This window comes from Rhizophagus irregularis, chromosome 28 (assembly GCF_026210795.1).
Source record: "Rhizophagus irregularis chromosome 28, complete sequence".
NCBI lineage: Eukaryota > Fungi > Glomeromycota > Glomeromycetes > Glomerales > Glomeraceae > Rhizophagus > Rhizophagus irregularis.
Window position 1 is genome coordinate 2,172,955 of NC_089456.1, and position 21,009 is coordinate 2,193,963.

The window sequence follows — 21,009 nt, forward strand, 5'->3', positions numbered from 1 at the left end:
AATAAAGAATTTCTGGTATAGTATTCACAACGAAGATGAGAAGGAAAGAATAAACAATATCATCCAAATATGGATAGAAATCCCACATTTGGTAAATTGAAAAAATCTTTGTTAATATAAAAAAATAATTAATTTTATGTGAAAATTTTATGGTTTTTTTTTATAGTTGAGACGGATAAGCCAATAGCAATTAAGGTTTATAAAAAATTTTTTTGATATGGATTTTTTTTGTTTTCATCTTTCTTTATAAATTTGAACGAATATAATTATTTACTACGATAGCACTTTTTACTTGTGAAAATGAGATAGTAAAGTTATAACATTAATTAATATTAAATTTATTAAATTTATTAGACATTGAATGATCTTAATACTTTTTTTTAAAAAAAGTAAGTTGAAATTTTTAAATCTATCCATTAATAATAGATAGACATTTACTGTTATTTATGATCTGTGCGCAATTTTCCTTAACATCTTAACGAATAGCACAAAAAATCGGCTAGATAGGATAATTGTCAACATACTAATAAATTTATTTACCAAATTAAATAGGGAAACTTTGTATATAATTGGTTACATTATTCATTCGCATTATATTTATTATATTCTCATTTTTAAAAGAGGATTTACCACGAAATAACGACGATCAAAATCCAGCTACAACACAACCCGAAGCTCACAATCCTGATTAATCATCCTAATGTTAATTTGGACATGAATGGAGCGTATTTTTTATAATAAATAAAAAAAAGATTCTTAAACAGTTGTTAATTTTATTCAATAATATATATATATAATTTCAAAAATTTTAAAGTATAAGTAAATTTAACATTATTTATAATTTAAAAAAATATATAAATTTAAAAAACTGTGTTAATAATGTTAATATCATCATGCACTGGTACAATATAATCTCTTTAGGTACAGATGTTTGAAGATTAACTACTCTGAATTCTAGTTAAAAATTTTATACTTGACTTTAATAATTCTATGTTGATATTACTATAATACTTAGATTTTTCTTGTATAATTTATGATTTACTCATTTGCATCACCCAGTTTAGAATGATTCACTTTATTTAATACATGATAAAATTGTGAATAATAATGATTTCTTAATAATCACTAATAAATAAACAAAATCTAATGAAACCATTTGATCAATCGTTTAGATTTTAGATGTTTTTTGTAAGCTGACTATAAGTGTCAATAAATAAATCATGATGTCTTCGAACTTTAATATCATGTAACTTAAATTCCTTCACTTCATCTTCCAAATTAAACAAATCCGTCCATTCATAAGTCATAATAGATAAATATTTAATTTTTTGCCTTTTCATAAAATATTTTTTTATGTAGGGTAAAATATCTTGATTTTGTAAATTTTTGATCACCAATTTCTTAATAAAAGTATCTTGAACATTTTTTAGAAATACTTCAAAATCATTTGCTTTGATGGGAATGCACAAATTTAAATATTCTAATTTAGAAGGAAGGATTTGTCCCAAATTTTGTAACATGATTGAACTACATTTAATATTATCAATACTAATATTGATTGAAAGATAATTAAGATTTTGTTTTACATTTTCAACTAAATTTAATATTGGATAAATGATCTGGTTATCAATTTCATGTAAATCAAGAAATTTGATATTTTTACAATATTCTATAATATCAAATAAATATCGTTTAGATAAAAAATCATAACCATATCTACAAAAATTCTCTAAATAATCACCAGATTTTTGTAATAATAATTCTAATGATTCATCATATTGTTGTCCCCATTTTAAAAATAAAGATTTTAATTTAAATGGTCTAATTGAATGTTGAGTAAAAATAGAATTTAAGGAAGAACAATAAGCAAGATGAATAGATTCTAAAACATTTAATTGATCAAAGATTTTATCTAAATTGGTTATATATTTAAAATCAATGTAATAAAATATGATGGTATTTAAAGTATTTGAGCAATTAGAATTACCTGATAACAATAATGATTGATACAAAGAGAAATTACTATTATCTAATAAGATTTTTTTAAGATTTTGTTGTAAATTAACTATTTGTATCATATGATCTTTAATTACCATGTCTTCATTATGATTATTAATATATAAGTTTAGATTTTTAATATTCTGAATGAAATTTGTATTTTGTAAAATTAACTCAAGAATATCAAGATAACTATAATAACTGAAGATCTCAATGTCAAGGTTATGTAATTCTATTTCATTTTCTATAAATATTTTAAATAGTGACATTCTGATAAAATTAGAATGGCTGATTCCGAATTTCAAAGTTTTAAAAGACCACTTATCAACAGAAAAAATCAATTCCACTGTATTTAAATATTTTATAAATTTAGAATAATTGAAAAGTGTATTCGAAGGTGATAAATAATCATTAATTTTATATTCACTTAATTTTGTTTTTGAATCACTGTTTAAATTATCTAAGTAAATTTCGATAAAGTTATAATTTCCGGTAGAAATTGAAAAAGGATTTTCCCATAATAATGGAATCGCTAAACGACACCATAATCTGTTGACTAGAATACATGAATGTAAAGTTGAAAAATCGGTCTTAAAATATTTTATGACTTCGTATGTTAATTCAGGTAAATCTCCTGAAAATATTTTTGAGCATGACATTTTGCAAGTCGAAGAGAAAATGTGTATAACAATGGTCAACTGGATAAACTTATATGACGATATAGTTATACAGTTTGTGTCGTGTAACATTAGGCGTAATATGGAATTATGTCAATCAAAGCCTCAAAGGTAATACCAGTAATGATTGTCACCGCAGGTGATGATGTAGAACTTTGTGACTATATTTTGTATGTTGTACAGGTATTGCATCATTACACATGACCCGCTAATTTAAAGAAAAGTAGGCACGTGATCGTTTTTATTGAAATGTTACATCCTTACATCCTAGCCATGTCTATGACTAAGGGTTACGTCACATACCATATGTTTACATATAATTTTAGTAAACTCACAATGTGTTTGTTGCAAAAATAATGGGTTATAATTATTATACTTTATTAAATATCAAAATTTTATCATTATTAATAAATTTTAATGTGTGTGTAAAATTTAATTGAATACTTATTGCATTGCAACAGAGTAAATCAACATTGGTTTAAAATAAAGTTGAATTTTGTTTCAAAGATAAAAGTTGATCAATTATTTCTGGGCAATAATTATTAATCTTCATGATGTAATGTTTGTACTAACTAAATAAAGTTTATATGACAGTATTTGATGATTAATAATAAATCATATTATTATAATGATTCATACTTCAAACATATATATATTTAAGATAATTTTTTTTAGCTTCCTCAATACTTTCTCACTTCAAAACAACTTGCCGTTGAAATAGTTTCTCAGTATCTTTATTTTTGAAACTTCAGATATAACTTCTTTTTCAACACTGAACCTTTACTTTTTTCCTTAAAAAAAAAAAATGACTAATCCTCAAATCCTTGCTGATAATTATAAGAAAATATTAACCATTTTAAATAATATTATCAAGAATGAAGACAACAATCCACTTATAGATTATCCTGTTCTTATTGGTTCACGTGCTGCAAAATGGCATATTTTTTCTTTTCGTGAACCTAATGATTGGGATTTGATGGCAACTCCTTTACAAACAACTTTATTTATTAATAAAATTAAAGAATCTAATGCTACTTTTAAAAATATAAAATTAATTTATTATCCAGGAGGTGGACTAAAACTTGCTGGAGAGTATATTGATCAATATACAACAGATAAAAAACTTATTAGTTTTGATATTGAACTTGTCTCTGAGAAAGTGGATCTCAGAAACATGAAATCCATCTTTGAAGATAATTCTGAAGATAATATGAAAGTTGATAATATGCAAGATGATGTTGAATTCAATTTTGACGTTTTTGAAGATGATTCTAAAAAATCCAATGTTGAAGATTCTGAAGATAATATGCAAGATGATGTTGAATTAAATTTTGACGTTTTTGAAAATAATTCAAAAAAATCTAATGCTGAAGATTCTGAAGATAATATGAAAGATGAAATCAATAAAATTGAATTTGAAAGGTTTAATGATGTTCACCCAAAAATGAGCGCTCTAATGATTTTAGAATTATGTCGTAATATTGAAGATAAAACAATGCTTCCATTATTGTCAAATTTCTTATGCATTGTTGCTCCATTAAAAATTCTTGAAGCTTTGAAAACATCTCAAATTTATTGGCCAGCGGATTTTCATAAAAATATTTCAGATTTACATTTGTTAAGAGATTATAATAAAGATAAAGTTTCAATAATTCAACCACTATGTAGTCCACAACGTGATGAGTTAATTGAACTTATATTAGAAACTCGTATTAAAGAAACTGAAATTATACAAGGCAAACCAGGCGAACATATCAACTTAAATATGTCCAATGATGATTTCTTGGAAAATGAAGATAATCTTTTTGTACAAAAATGTATTCCCCGTGAAGATTTACATGAACTTGTTAAATATGGTGATCATCCAATTTATCAAGGTTTAAGGGATGGCCAGGTAATTACCTTAATGACAATAATGATTATGTATTTTAATTAAACTTTCATTTAAATACTAATTGTTTAATTAAATAATTACAATATAGTCTAAAGCATTGATAAAAAAATTCCTTTTTGAAAAACTTGACTATCAAACAAAAATTAATTGTATAAAAGAAGAAGCAATGGTTATTGCACTTGAAAGATATCTTATTCCAATGATCTCTAAAGATCAAGAAAATTCTTATAAATTGGCACTTGTTAGGATCTGTACTACATTAACTAAAGTCTGGTTTCGTCAATTTGCAATTGATAATTATCCTCGACTTTCAAACCTTGATAAAGATTTATTATCAATTGCTCATAATATAATTGAGAAATTTCCTGTAAAACAAAAAAAGCCAGATGTAATATTACTTGATCCAGAAACTCAAGCTATTTTTGAGTCTATACGTCCATATACCAAAACAATTTCTTCCTTTGATAAAATCAGGGATTATAATGATTATTTCACTGTAGTTGAAAGAACTGGAATTAACATTACTTCTCCTATAAATAGTGATGTATCGGTAACAGCTATTATTACAAATATGCAAAAGGCTAATTATGAAGAATACTTGTCTGCTAGCTGGACAGCATCTGTTGTAATCTTACCTACTAATGACTTGGAAATCTTAAGGTAGAGTTTATAAATAGATTATATTTTTATATTTATGCATTTTATTTATTTATGCTTACAATTATTTAATTTTTAAGTGAAGATGAAGATGAAGGCAGGTATGTATTCTAATTTATCAAGATTAATTGTATTATTTATTTATGCTTACTTATCATTTAACAATTATTTAATTTTTTAAGTGATGAAGATAAAGATTATGATGACAGGTATGCGTTTTAATTTATCAAGAATAATTATATTATTTTTAAAATAAATTGATACTAATCACAAATCACATTTCAATTTTATTTCAGTGATTCGTTTGACATGGATGATGTGAATATTGAATTTAAAGATCCATTAAAAATTCATCCTTATCAAGAAAGTTACAGTGGAAAATTTTCAAAACTTAACTCTAAGCATATATTTGTACTTGGAATTGATGCTTACTGGATAAGAGGCATGGGTGTTGAAGAAATTTGGAGACCAATAACAATTAAAGTTAAATCAGCTGATTTTGTTGCTAGTTTACTTGAAATCCCTGAACTTACTGGTGATTTATTATTTAAATATATGTTGGATTGTTTGAAACCAACTTTAATAGATGTTGGGGAGACACCACTTAGACATTGGGTTAATAAATTAAAAAGTAATGGAACTATTCCAATTGAACCAAATCAACATCTTTGGTATTATGCTTGGAATTATAAATTGAATAGAAAATTTGAATAATCTGTATTAGTAAGTAATTATCAAGTATAATTATTATGGAGAATTCAGGTCGGGCCAGAGAATAGAGTTGTTAGCTGGTTAGACGAATATAGGGAGAACTAGATTAATTATCAATGAAATTATAATGAAGTAATCATATAAAAATTTTTTGGAATAACGAATAATAATAGATTAATTTGTTATTTACATGATAATTCGTGATATGTATTTATGTATAGTGTAATAGTTGTGATAATTATGACAAGACCAATATATCAAGTTTAATATATCTTAAATTATATTTTTCAAGTTCTTCATTTATTTTCACTCATATACGATTGGAGAATAATTTAATATAAGTCAAATTATGATATTATTGAACGCTATTGAAAAAATTTCGAACCTTTTAAAGATCTGATTAACCATTTGAAAACATCATTGATAATATTATAAACGTACATGAAATCTCAAATAAAAATTTTTTTATTTAAATCCTATTATTTATTGAAATTATATTAAAACTAAAAGCTTTCTATATTTAGTTAAAACTAAAAATAATATTACTACAAAATGGATTCAAATTAATTACTAATAAATAAAATAAAAAGTAAAAATAAAGATATTTTTGTAACTTATTTATTATTATGAAATTTGTAAAAATGAAGTTAACTAGGGATTGATTCTAAATTATTATTACTAAAAGTTAAAGTTATGTTTATTCTCTCAAAAAGATTTCCTTAACTTTTAAAAAATCAATAATGATGAAATCTTGTTATTACTTAAATTTCTTTAAAATATGGTAAAAAACAAAAGAAATAAATAATGCTAATTTTTGTCTAAAGCTTACATTTTCTTTTACAACTTTACTAATTGTCATGTTATAAACTTTTTGAAAACAAAAAAAAACAAAAGAAATAGTTTACTGATTATATTTAATACGCAAATAAGTAACATAAAATTATCATCTTAAAATTCGTGAGAATTTCGGTAAAGATAGACATTGAAGCATTTATTAGCACAAACTTTAATATATACTTCTTTTTTGTAATTTTTTGCTTGTCCCATCTATTCAAAAAATGCGTGAAGAAATCTTTTCTTTGCTCGATCAGTTATTTATTTATCTATTTTATTTTAACATTAGAAAGATGGGTAAGTTTAATTAGTCACGTGTAATAGAAAATGTCATGTGTTTGGTACATGGATAGTATCCTTGTAATAGTTACTGAGGCCTGTATTTACTCTGTACAGTAAAAATAAATAATGAATTAAAATTATTAATCATCAGAACTGATTATTTTGTAATATTCTATAGCTTTCTACAAATATCTTGTAAGATAAATCAACCTAAAGATGCCTGTCCTGCGGTCTTGACTGGTCTTGGAAATTTTCTGGGAACTGTGCCTCTAAACTTTTGTTTCGCAGTAGATTCGTTAAGGACCGAAATGTGGTAAAGTATGGTTTTACTCCAAATAGCCAATTCAAGACTAGATTAGTTTTCATGACCTAAATCTATTTTTTTTTCTCGGTCTTTGGCTAATTTTGTCTCTGCTAGCTTTAGAAAAAGCAGAATAGAGACCAATTTTTGTTAGTTATCAATATTTACCAATCCCGCTGCCGCTGGACACAAAAATTTCAGATGCAGACCAGAATAAAGGCCGAATAAGACCGAAAGTTGAACCAGTCATAAAAACATTTGCCACTTCAATTTATAAAAATAAATTTTATTAAATTTTGATAAAAATTACACTATTCCTGAGTTTCTAAACGAAAATAATAATAAATATGAAAATGAAAAATTTAAGAAAGAAAAGAATTTCTAAGTCTAAGGTTTAACTCTGGCCAGATATCAATGAAATAGATATCATCAAATATGAATTCAGAATACATTAAATTTAGGACCAGCTTCAGAATTACAGTAGCATCGTCTTATTATTCAGTTTGAAAAATTAAGTAATTCTATTCTATTTCAGTTATTTATGCGTAATTTCATACATCTGGAAGTACTTAGTGTTAAAAAATTGTTATAATAACTTATATGATAAAAATTTTCTTAATAATAATTTTAATTATTTAAATGGTTAATTTATAAACATTTTAAATGAATTTATGAGATTCTTATTTAGTAGATTTTAAATTATCACTAAATAATTAATCGATTTCTTTTATAAAATCCGAAATTGAAACATTTAAATCATAATATTTTCGAACTTTAATATTATATAACCTAAATTTCTTCACTTCATCGTTTAAATAAAATAAATCCTTATATCCAAAGATATCAAATGCAGAACTACCAACAAAAGTATTCGTAATAGCCAAATATTTTGTCCTTTTCTTTTTCATAATATATTTCTTAATATAATGTAAAATTATTAAAATATCATCACCTTCCTTATTATCTATCAAAAATTTATTAATAAAAGTATTTTGAGAATTCTTTAAAAATATTTCAAAATCATTTGCTTTAATATGAAGTGTTAAATTTAAATATTCTAATTTAGAAGGAAGGATTTGTCCTAAATTCTGTAATATGATTGAACTACGTTTGACATAACCTTCAACAATGCTTCTTCCACTTAAAAATTTATCGATATCAATAGAAAGATAATTAAGATTTTGTTTTTCAATTAAATTGATCACAGAATAAACAATCTGATCATTAATTCCATTTAAATTAAGAAATTTGATATTTTTACAATATTTCATAATTAATTCAAGTAATTTTGATCCCAATAAATTATAACCAAATCCAATCTCAAAATTTTCCAAATAATCACCAGATTTTTGTAATAATAATTGTAATAAATCAACTTCAATTTGAAATGCTTCACCCATAAATAAAGATTTTAATTTAAATGGTTTAGATAAATTAATAATTTGTTGAATAAAATGAACATTTAAAGAACAATAAACGATATGAACAGATTCTAAAACATTTAATTGTTCAAATATTTCATATAAATTATAAATATAACCAAGGTTTACATAATAGAATATGATCGTATTTAATGTATTTGAACAATTGGAATCTTTTGATAATAATAATGATTGATATAAAGGAAGACTATTAGAACCAAATGATATTTTTTTGAGATTTTTATGTGTATTGATTATTTGTGATAAAGAATTTTTAATTAAATTATTTCTATTATTATCATGAAATGAGTAATTAGCATATGGGATTTCATCAACTTGAAGTTTTAAAATTTTAATATTATGAATGAAATTTGGATTTTTTAATATTAATTCAAGAATATCACTAAAACAAACATAATAAGTATATGGAATAATTTCAATATTAAGAATATTTAAACTTATTTCATTTTTTATAAATAATTTAAACAAAGATTTAATAATCAATTTTTTAAAATCAAGTAAATTTTCATTCAATAACATTTTAAATTCAGAAATGACCCATTTTTTAACAAAAGAAATAATTTTTGATATATTCAAATATTTAATAAATTTTGGGTAATTAAATAATAATATATTTGAAGTTAATAAATAATTATTAATCTTAAATTCATTTAATTTTGTTTTATAAATTTTAAAATCATCATCATTTAAATAATGTAAATAAATTGTTATAAAATTATAATTTTCATTAGGAATTGAAAATGGATCTTCCCATAATAATGGTATTGATAAACGACACCATAATCTATTAACTAGTATACATGAATGTAATGTTGAATAATCATTCCATAGATATTTTATAATTTCATATATAAGTTCGGGTAAATCTCCTGAAAATATTTTTGAACAAGACATTGTAAGAGAAGAAAGTAAAAGGGAAGATTATGTTAAGTTATAATAATGTTCGGGATATTAATTTCGATATTGTCGTACAATTTTTATTAAATCAGGTGCAAGCTTAAATTTTTTATGACGTATTGATGTGCAGGCTCTCTTTTTTGACACATGTCAATTTACAAAATTGACGTAAATCATATGAAGAAAAAAAGGGTTATCCAATTGACAATCCGGATAAGATCGGCAATTTAATTGCGTGCTTTTCAAAATATATTTCCTAAATGAATTTTCTTATTAATTTATGCTCTTACATAATATTTACGTGGGTCTCGGTGCTATTTTACTTATTTTACTAGAATTGATTAACTAATCGTCATTTCTGTCATTTCATAACAGTGTCACAACTATGAAAATTCCTATTGAAATTATAATCGTTGCAATCGTTTCATGTCCGTGTAAATTTAAATACTTGCATAAAAAATATATATATATATATATATATATTTCAATGTGTCATAGCATAATAATAAATCCCTACTTGTATTGAAAATAGATACTTTATTAATATAAATAATGAAATATTATGAAATTTTACGTATGGTAACGTAAATATCATCAAATATGAAGAAAATAAATAAATGAAATCCCCAATCCCCTATATGGCTATTATTTTAATTTGTATACTAAAAAAGTTATCTATCATAATAATTAATCTTGTTCCAGTCGTTTTTTCTTTTTTGCTACTTCTACTATATATTTATCTAATATATTTGTATATCCACGATGAAAAAAATTGGAATAATAGACATAATCTTTAATTACACCCTTTTCTTTATATCTTTTTACAAGATCAATTAATTCATCATTTATTACTTTACGATAATTTCCCTCCATTTGAAATTTTAAAATAATAGGATGTCTACCTTCCCAATTATCAAAAAATAGTTTTAAAGATTCCAATTCAGGTTTTTCATTCGTACCTTTAAAATTGAATTCAAACAAACCAAGTGGTGATGATATAGCTAAAATATTGAATAAATTATCCCACTCAATATATTTTTGTATTTCAGTTTGACAAAATAAATTTTCACGATAATAACAATAAAAACCTAATCTTTTTAGATATTGACAATTAATTAATAATTTTTCTAAATCTAAAATATTCTCGTTCTTATATAATAATTCAAGATACATAATATTTGGACAATTGTTATAAATAGCTTGAATAAGTATTCTATTATAAACCTCATTATTAGCATTTTTATCAGAATTATAATAAGAAATTTTGGTAAGTTTTTTTCCCGAACTTTCAATTAAATTTGCAAACCAATCAATTGGAATATCAATAGCATTTAAAGCTTGTAAAGAAGGTAAAAATAAATTCCTTATATTATACCATTCTTTATTGGTCTTGTTACCATTCAATTCCAGAATTTTTAAATTTACAAAAGACCTAAAAACTTTTGATTCAAATTGTTCACATGTACTAATATATTGTATAGTATTTGCATGTTTGATCAATGAATTTTCAATAATTTTACAAGATGGTTTGTCAATATCTAGAAAACTAATATCAAATAATTTTTTTTGGTTTTCAATTAACTTGACAATTCCATCGTTGTAATCAGGTCCATAAATATTAAGTTTCAATACTTTAATCGATTTGCACACTTTCGTTAATATTGATAAAAACTTATCATTACCTATACTATTAAACTTAAGAAATTCAATTTTTGAAAAACAAATTTCTGCTCCAGTTATGAAATTATAATCAAAATTTTGGGATATATAAAGGTGTGTATATTCCATATTTTCATTAATGAAAAGATTAAGTATATCATTTATATCGTTAATATTGGTCCCTTTAATTAACTCTTCGATTCTTTCTAAATTTAAATGTTTACAAAAACTAATATAATTAAATAAGGGTTTCTTACATGAATTTGCAAAAAAATTATAATGCTGACTTAATCCATTTCCTGCTTCATCTAATAAATGTGAAACGATTGTGTTTAATAATGATAATTCCTTCTTATTATTTAAGTAGTATCTCCAGGGATTTTTCCACAATATTGGAATAACTATTTCACACCAAGTTTTATTAACTGTAAGGCATGAAGCAAGATACTCCTTATTATCTTGTAATTCTTCAAATATTAAATAAAGAATATCTTTATTTAATTTCGACATTTTTATTTTTATTTTTTTTTCGTTATTGTCAAAAAATTTTTGGCGTAAAAATAATGTATTATTTATTTTATTGTTTGTGACAGGTAAGACGAAAAGTAATGTATGGTGATATCACAGTATCACAGACATTCACAGTATCACAAGTGGCGTAAAGTATGACGATCACCAAAATCACATGAATCTTGCCAAGTTTTAATTGGATCGTTCATTTCATCATTTACTAAATTTTATTTAAAATCAATATTTTAATCGTGCGAAAAGAAGTAAATTTAAATTATAAACAGAAATAATTATGTATAAATTTGACTCTGATCTTTCAAAAGCACTCGACTACTTAATAGTGAAACTAATTATGATGTTATCATTCATATTGGGAGAGAACCAAATTTCAAAGAATTTCACGCAATGAAGATGTTACTAAATGGAATCAAGAAAAATTCAATATTTTTAAAAGAATTCTTCATAAATTCAACCATTGATTAAATTTTATGATGTTTTCTGGAGATTATTTTAAAAAAGTTAGACGTGGAGTTGTAACATACCAAACGAAATAATTACTTTAACTTGGACTTAAACATCTCAAATGGAGTTGAGAAGCCTGAACGAGATCACCGGATCAAGACTAGATTCCAAAGTGAAATATGTTCATTTAACTCTTTATGAGTCTTCAGCATACTCTCCATTATTCGAGAAACAAATATATTCAAACAGAACCCTATAGTCTTCGAATAAAAATTGGTAAATATGTGTAGAGAAATTTTTTGAAAAATTATCATATTATGTGACACAAACTGTTGTAAAGAAAATAAGTGGACAACTGTGGAGATAAATAGTTGGAATTATGACGAAAGCAACACAAACTACGCAACATGTTTTTATTGGTCAGGTTTATTAATAGATTGTGATACTCTAAAAATAGACGACTGCGGATATATAGTTTACTAGTAAGTACTGTAACGAGACCGTGACCTTTAGTTATTTCACTGAAACTGCAGATATCAACTGCGGATTATTTACACAATTTACAATTTTTATACGAATATGCATATACTCACTGTCCGGACTGCCCGGTAAGTATATGATTTCGTAATTGTGTAAATGGTGACGATTAAGGGATAAACGATAATAACGAAATCAAAAAATAAAATTTCACCTTTTAACCAATAGTTTTTTTCTGTTCGCTATATTGGATCACTCATATTAAAACTAAAGATTAACGAACTCATTAATTAAATTCTTCTTTGTATATGACATTATAACCAAACCAAACAAAATTATCAATTCTTACCATAATAAGCATAAAAGAGGTTATCTTTTTCCCTTGAACGTTCATTAAATCTTGCTCGCCATGAATGGAAACAACATTGTTAGCACTAGATGAAATAATTGCCGGACTGCATGCTTGTAAACCTTCAAGAGCAATTCTATTTTGATTAGACAAAAGTGGAATTAGAGCTGATAATTGTCCAAAAGAATTGGTTGATTGGTTAAAAAAAGATAATCAAAAAGCTTGAAAGTGATTGCTTTATTCTTGGACATGAAAATAGGACAAATTACAAATGCCAAATAATATCCATCCTTGCGTCACGAACGATTTTTGATATGAAATTATCTGATAGATGATTTTAATTGAGAATCCATTAATTAAAATTCTTCACTCACGTTATTATAAATAAATCACGTCTGCTCCCAACATGATAAGCATAATAAGAAGCCACCTTTCTTTTTTGAACGTACGGATAAATTGAAAAATCCTCACTCCTAAATCGCCTACCAATCCATTTTTTGTCCAATATTATTAAATAAGACGTGAATAATAAATTTTTTGATATAAATCACGCTATAATTTGATAATCGTAAACAAAAAGTTCTACCTTATTTATGTTTGTTCAATATGAAACAGTAATGGATCCCTAAAAAAAAAAGCATAAAAATCAGCGAATTTGTTTTCATATGAAATTGCAACTAAGTTAAGACAAAAATATTAACCCTCACCATAAAAAGTATAATTGTTCGAATTCTTGAGTAACAATTATCCAATAAGACGTAAACAATGATATCATCATTCCTTTTTAAGTATTTCACTTACGACCCAGATCCCTTGATAACGATATAAAAATATTATATAAACTCCCACCAAATAAACATAAAATAAAGGGCATCTTTTTCTCTTGAGAGTTCGTTAAATCTGAACCAATTTCACCTTTAACTAAACAACATGGAGTATTTTAATAGTGAGTCCTCTTCACTCACTAAATCAAGTTAGAAAGATCAACTCCCACCATGATAAATATATCACTTTTTTTGAACGTTCGATAAATCTGATCGTCATAAAAATAATCCAAACCTCTAAATTGCCTACAATTTAATTTTTGTATGAATTATGATTTTTTAATGTGAACGATAATCCCTTATAAATTATTTTTAAAATGTTCTACACAGATCCCTTGAAGATCAACTAATACAGTTATTTAGATCGAAAAGGTTTGCAAAGGAATGAAGCTTGTGGAAATATCTGTTCCATACTTAAAGGGGTACATTTTGAAAATAGGTAGGTATTACAGAGATGACGAGATAAAGAGTTTTATCTTCCCAGAATATTAATCGTTCGTGTTTATGGATTTAAGGATCACTGGACTTCGTATTTATGTTTTTGTCTCAAGATAGTAATATAACAACAGTTATTAACGCACTATTTTCTATAAGTTAAGCGTGTCACAATTGTTCCCTATTGTATGTTATCTAAACTGGCTTTTTATGTTGTGGCACGTACAGAATAATACAGTGAAACCGCTAAGTGTAGCAATTTTGTTTACCTTTGGATTTAATTACTGATAAATTTGTACTATTCTTCATTCGTGCCTGTTTTGTATCTGGGAATACATACGATAGAATTCTTCGATTTGAGTTGTTCAAGAATTACAATTACTGTCCAATAATTTTAATAAATTTAGGCTAATCAAGGTTATTGACCTATTTTACGCAAGAACCTAGACACATAGTAAGAGAAAAAAATTTAGAATGGGTATTTATCGCACCGTCGGATAATCTTTGTCTCTCCATATATTTAGCATTGGAACTAGCCTTAATGACAGCCAATTTGTGCTAAATGCATCAAAATCCGGATGCTTCTCATAACTGTTTTAAATTGTTATCGATACTACTACTAGCAACAGGAAATCTCATCACTTCCATAACACACGTCGAAGTTCCGATTTTTGGTCGAGTAACATTGGAATGAAATCAATCAGAGAACCTACATAAAATATTTTTAAATTTTGAAAAAGTTAACTCGTGTGATGAGAACCGAAAATCGATAGGCTCAGCGAATATTTTTTTTTTTGTTAGTAATATGCATTCTTTATTTATAATTGCGTAAACATAAGTTAGAAGCAATCATATTATAAAATACTACCTACTAACTCCATAATAATTATAGATGTATAAACTATAAACTGACGTTAATACTAAATATAAAAAACTATACTAAGTATTCTATACTATGTTGTTATTTATCCCCATTAATCTAACGACACTACTCAAGCTGACCTAACTAGACTGAATCTAACAGAAGTACTAACTATTCAAATACATTGTAAAACAAATTTTGTGAGAAAATGGGCTCAGCGGAATATAATTTATATACCACAATAAATTTAACTATGTAATTGATTGATTATCGGACGCGATTATGATGTATTACAACGGTACGCGTATCAATACGCTTAAATCTTGCATACCCTATATATTTGTTCTTCAGCGCATTCCGTAATTATTTTGTAGTAAATCGTCCAATGTCTGCTCTCGCAACTGAAAGTAATTTCTCATATGGTAGGTATTTTATATTATTAATATGAAAATTCACTTCTTAGAATTAAATGTTTCTATTATTTTAAAGAGTTGAAGAGGGGGAAAATGCACTACTTTGAGATAGTCCCCTACGAAAAGTGGTCTTTTGGCCATTTTACTTCCTGGGTGTCTGACAATTTCGGTCAAACAGAAAATAATAATGGGATATTCTATAATATCCTCTATATAATTAGAGCGATTTAAGTGCCTCTGTGAAAGTTCGCGATACTGTCAATAGATTAATAAATAGGAAAAATGATAAGAGGGTAAGTGTAATAGGTAATTTGCCTTAAGGTTGCTTACCAAACCTATCAAAGGGTTTGGGCTTTTAGTAAAAGGGTTAGGTAAGTTGTCTCCTGTATTTGGTGCACGTTTGTCAGATTTGTTAAGCACAGCGCTCTCGCTTGGGGCTTAGCCTCCGGTTATTGCTTGCATGTTTTTCAGATTCATTCTGTCAAGCGCAGTTGGTAAAGGTCTACATATTCTGAAGGAAGAATCAGTTATGTACCTTCCTTTCCCGCATCTATCTAAGAGTTTAAGCAAATTTCCTCCTGTATTTGGTGCACATCTGTCAGATTTGTTCTTTTAAACACAGCACTCTCGCTTGGGGCACAATAGCCCCTGGTTATTGCTTGCATGTTTTTCAGATTTATTCTGTCAAGCACTAAATTCTGGAGGGGAATCAGTTGCCTTCCTTTCTGCATCTACACTTTCTGGAAAGTACTTCTCATAATTTCTTATTTTCCAAAGGTAAAGAACGAATTAACTGATAAAACAAATTCAGTTAATATAAGTGATAATATTATCACAACGAATACCAATATTTTTATGCCCTCAAATAACAATAATTTAAATAATATTGATAATAGTATCACGAACATAGAATATTCAAATTTATTACTAACATTACTGGAAAAGAGAGGTCTAAGAAAAAAAAGAATAAATTAGAAAAAGGTATTTCATTGTGAATTGTATTAATAATTTTAATTGTAAATGCTTGTAGATAACTTGTTTGATTTATTTTCTTTAACCTTCTTCAATCTAACTCTTAGCTATTAAAGAAAATAACGAAAATAATCAAAAAGTTATCCAAAAATTGGAAAATATTGAGAATTTAGTTAAAGGGTTACAGAAATCCGAAGTAGACATTTCTAAAATAAAATATAGTGAATGGGAAAAAATACGAATGTCTACTGGTCTCAAGTTTGAGGCAATTGACCTTAAACTAAAGCAGGAGACAAAAAATAATGCATTCCAATGGGATGACAGAACAGAAAGAGAGAAAAAGGATAGGTATTTGCCTCACCTTAGAAGCTACTCCAAATTTCCAAATATAGAAAACTTGAGATTTATGATACAACCAATAATAATAATTTTCTAAGTATAAGAGATGATACCCTGCCAATAAAACTCGTTGGTACTACAGATGCAGCTGTAGTGGATAGGCTTTCTATTTCTTCTAGGATCCCTCAACATCACATTCGGATCCTTTTTGAGTTAAAGAAATCCATCAGTGATGGAAATTTATACCAAGCTTTGGCAGAACTAACTGCCGGAGATTTAAAATCTATACATGCTGTTTTGGCAGTACTTACAGATTTACGAGATGATTGGCAATTTTTTTACTTTGATGATGAAATAATAGGAACATTTACTCTTCCAAGAAGTAAGGCAGTGGCATTAATACAGATAAATATGAAATCTGCGGATCAAGAGTTAAATGATGAGATAGAGGTAATGGAGCCATTGCCAAAAAGGCAAAAGCTTAAACACGTAATGAATATCAGGTATATGAAAAGTGAAGTATTTAGTGCAATTTCATCATCACAAAATCTTGAGACTTCTTAATTATACTTATTTTTTGCAATATTTATTTATCTAAGTTGTATAATAGCTTTGAAAAAAAACAAAACTATGATAAAAATGTACATTTATTTACATTAAATAAACAATAAAGGATTAAATACATTTTGCGAGTTATTAAAAAATTACACAAAATTAATATAAGCTTCAATGTTTAAATTATTATTTGGTGTGTAAATCCCGGTGACCATTTGCAGATATGTTGCATTTTGTGAGCCCAGAACAAAATATTTTCATTTCTCTTACCTTTATTTAGTTTAAAAAGTATGGTAATACGGTTTCTATATAAAATTGTCTTAGAGAACTAGAGTAACTTGGTAATTATTAGTGAGTTATAATCATTATACTGTCAGATTGACTCGAAAATTTTGATAATTAAATATAAAAAAAATTGATTTTTTTATTAAAAACGTCAGACTTGACGTTTTTGTAATTAAAAAAACAAAAAAATGACTTTTTTAGTTAAAAAACGTCAGGCTTGACGTTTTTGTAATTAAAAAAACAAAAAAATGACTTTTTTAGTTAAAAAACGTCAGGCTTGACGTTTTTGTAATTAAAAAATCAAAAAAAATGATTTTTTTGATTAAAAATGTCAGACTTGATGTTTTTGTAATTAAAAAATCAAAAAAAAATGATTTTTTTGATTAAAAACGTTAGAATTGACGTTATTGTAATTAAAAAATCAAAAAAAATGATTTTTTTGATTAAAAACATCAGACTTGACGTTTTTGTTATTAAAAAATAAAAAAAATGATTTTTTTCATTAAAAAACATCAGACTTGACATTTTTGTGATTAAAAAATAAAAATTAAAAAAATATTGGTTTTTTTTTAATTAAAAACGTCAGACTTGACGTTTTTGTAATTAAAAAATCAAAAAAAATGATTTTTTTAATTAAAAACGTCAGACTTGACATTTTTGTGATTAAAAATCAAAAAAATATTGGTTTTTTTTAATTAAAAACGTCAGTCTTGACATTTTGCCAAAACGTTTTTTTCTTAATAGTAATGCAAAAAAAAAAGTTTTTGGCATTTTTTTTAATAATATTATATGAAAAAACGCTGAAACATTTTTTTTACAATTTTTTTTATTTTTTTGCAATATTTTATGAAATTTTAATGATCAACAAAAAAATGAAATTATGCAAATATTGAATGATGCAACAATTTAACAGGGACTTTTAGTGGCACAGGAAGAGTTTTTGCGAAAAGTTGGCATTAGAAGTTTTTTTCATTGTCATTGTCATTGTCATTGACATTGACATTGACATTGACATTGACATTGTCACTGACATTGACATTGTCATTGACATTTACATAAAGTTATATAAGATTAATCTGAGAGTTTTTTACCAAAAAGGAAATTTTTTATAAAAAGGGAAATGATTTTCAATTTCGAGGCAATTCAGCAGGTGTTTTAATAACAAATTGAGAAATGATTTCCATAGAAAATCTCGTGACAAAATTTATAATAAATTTAAAATAAATGATCAACAAATGATCAACAAAATCGTTACTAGTTTTATAAAAAACGCCCAATAATATCTTTTTATTGTTGAGAATAAAAATGATCTACTCATTATGTTCACTTTGATTTATTTAAAAATAACAAATTCGAAATTTCTTTTTTTTTATGACTATATGGCTACATAGGATTTCACTAAAAATGGGAAACGGTGTGGTGTGATGCAATGTGCTAAATAATTAATAGTAATATCGGCTACATAGTAGTTTATTTTTACCCATAATTTCTAATCACATAAACTTAAAGGGGTCATGCAAAAAAATTAACTTCCATTCTCTTAGTTCTCTTAAAAATTATGTCCACTTTTTCATTTCTTTAATTTTAGAAATTTACGTTAAAAAGTATCTTGGTCATATTTCGATATTAAAATCATCCCTATTCCTTTTTTTTATTCTGGTAAATATTAAAAACATTTTACTTTTATTTTTGCGTTTAACTGTCAATATTATAATCTTTTATTTAGCTACATTTCTATATTAAAAAGAAAATTTCTTCTTTAATCTGGTCAATTAAAAACATTTTTATTTCTGCGTTTAATATTATAATTTTTTATTTTGGCCACCTTTCAGTATTATAAATATCCAGTTTCTATTTCTTTGTTTGGTTATTACTAAACCACATTTTGCCTTTTTGAGAATTTATAAATTTGAAACTTTGAAGAAATAGACCCTATACTGCATCACAAGACTACACATACATGCTCTACATAATAGTAAAGGAGTCGATATTGTCTACCAGGAAAATATTTAAACACAAATGTCCGAAAATGGGATATGAATTGATTATCAGAAGAAACAATAGTTGAACTACGAAACCGTGACCCATTAGTTCATAGGACCTTCAAAGAAGCACCCTATGGGTGGTTTCACTGAAAGTATCTCCTATTCCGCAGAAAGATCATTTCCATTTGTGAATAATGCCGACCATAATTACATAGTGCCGGCCCTGAAGAAATGCGTAGAGCTAATAGTAAATGTGTGCCTGACCTACTGTATATATATATAACTCGGGGTCCTGGAACGTAAATATAACATGTAATTACCTATTTTAAACTATTTTAAACTAAAAACTGGGATCTATTTTATCGGAAAATTAGTAAACGAAGATTCCCAGTCATTATACATACTTTTTTTAGAAATATTCAATATTTGTAACGCCATTCTATTCCTTATACATGTAATAAGTATTTGTATTAATTTATTGGAAAGGGCCTAACATTAAAAAATTGTCATGATAAAATTATGAATGATCAATAGCCTTTTATTATGAAATTTATTTATAAAAGATGAATATTCCTATTTTATAATTTTAAATAATTTTAATCGATTTCCTGTATAAAATCTGAAATTACAACAGTTAAATCATAACATTTTTGAACTTCAATACTATGCAATCTAAATTCTTCCACCTCAACGTTTAAATCATGTAAATCCTTATATCCAAAAATATCATATGCAGTGGCAGTGCGAGTAAATTAATTTAACTCGGTTGTGTTATTCTTATACTGTACATGTAGGCCCATTAATACCGAAGAATTTAGTGTAAAGGAAGTTTAGCCAAGGTTTTCTAGCAAAGTTTAGAGAAATAATATTTGAAAATGGGCATTCTTAACGTACAATGGGGATGTACAATTTAACGTACAAACTAGCCCGAGTTTAGGAAGTTTAGGAGTTATTCACTTGCACGTGATAGCGTTATTAATTCCAGCCAGTTTGTATGTTAATATCGTACACCCTCACTGTACATTAAGGAACCCCTTTGAAAATATCATTTACATGGTAAATCAGGAAGTATACAGATGGTTAGTAGTAATTTACATAAATTATTTTTACTTATTTAATATTTAATAAAATTATCATGGATAATAAAAATTTCTTAAAATTATTAATTGCTATTAATATATGAATATTT

At 25.7% G+C, this 21,009-nt stretch overlaps 5 protein-coding genes across 5 annotated transcripts; 2 read left to right on the forward strand and 3 right to left on the reverse strand.

Moving 5' to 3' along the window:
- Positions 1 to 734: 734 nt before the first annotated feature.
- Positions 735 to 2,657, reverse strand: OCT59_019113 (uncharacterized protein; the record flags this gene model as incomplete). Its single annotated transcript, XM_025332911.2, has 1 exon — positions 735 to 2,657. The coding sequence occupies one exon, from the start codon at positions 2,655 to 2,657 to the stop codon at positions 1,176 to 1,178; it is 1,482 nt and encodes a 493-aa protein (XP_025165478.2). The 3' UTR covers positions 735 to 1,175.
- Positions 2,658 to 3,480: 823 nt separating this feature from the next.
- On the forward strand, positions 3,481 to 5,940 carry OCT59_019114 (uncharacterized protein; the record flags this gene model as incomplete). The annotated part of the gene is made up of 5 exons (XM_025328688.1): positions 3,481 to 4,569; positions 4,658 to 5,229; positions 5,307 to 5,327; positions 5,409 to 5,435; positions 5,523 to 5,940. 5 exons carry the CDS (start codon positions 3,481 to 3,483, stop codon positions 5,938 to 5,940), a joined length of 2,127 nt encoding a protein of 708 aa, XP_025165479.1.
- Positions 5,941 to 8,067: 2,127 nt separating this feature from the next.
- Positions 8,068 to 9,690, reverse strand: OCT59_019115 (uncharacterized protein; the record flags this gene model as incomplete). Its single annotated transcript, XM_025328689.1, has 1 exon — positions 8,068 to 9,690. The coding sequence occupies one exon, from the start codon at positions 9,688 to 9,690 to the stop codon at positions 8,068 to 8,070; it is 1,623 nt and encodes a 540-aa protein (XP_025165480.1).
- Positions 9,691 to 10,380: 690 nt separating this feature from the next.
- Positions 10,381 to 11,862, reverse strand: OCT59_019116 (uncharacterized protein; the record flags this gene model as incomplete). The annotated part of the gene is made up of 1 exon (XM_025334250.2): positions 10,381 to 11,862. One exon carries the CDS (start codon positions 11,860 to 11,862, stop codon positions 10,381 to 10,383), a length of 1,482 nt encoding a protein of 493 aa, XP_025165481.1.
- A 4,677-nt stretch (positions 11,863 to 16,539) lies between these two features.
- OCT59_019117 (uncharacterized protein) lies at positions 16,540 to 17,559 on the forward strand (the record flags this gene model as incomplete). Its single annotated transcript, XM_025328690.2, has 3 exons — positions 16,540 to 16,633; positions 16,764 to 17,004; positions 17,094 to 17,559. 3 exons carry the CDS (start codon positions 16,540 to 16,542, stop codon positions 17,557 to 17,559), a joined length of 801 nt encoding a protein of 266 aa, XP_025165482.2.
- Positions 17,560 to 21,009: the final 3,450 nt, after the last annotated feature.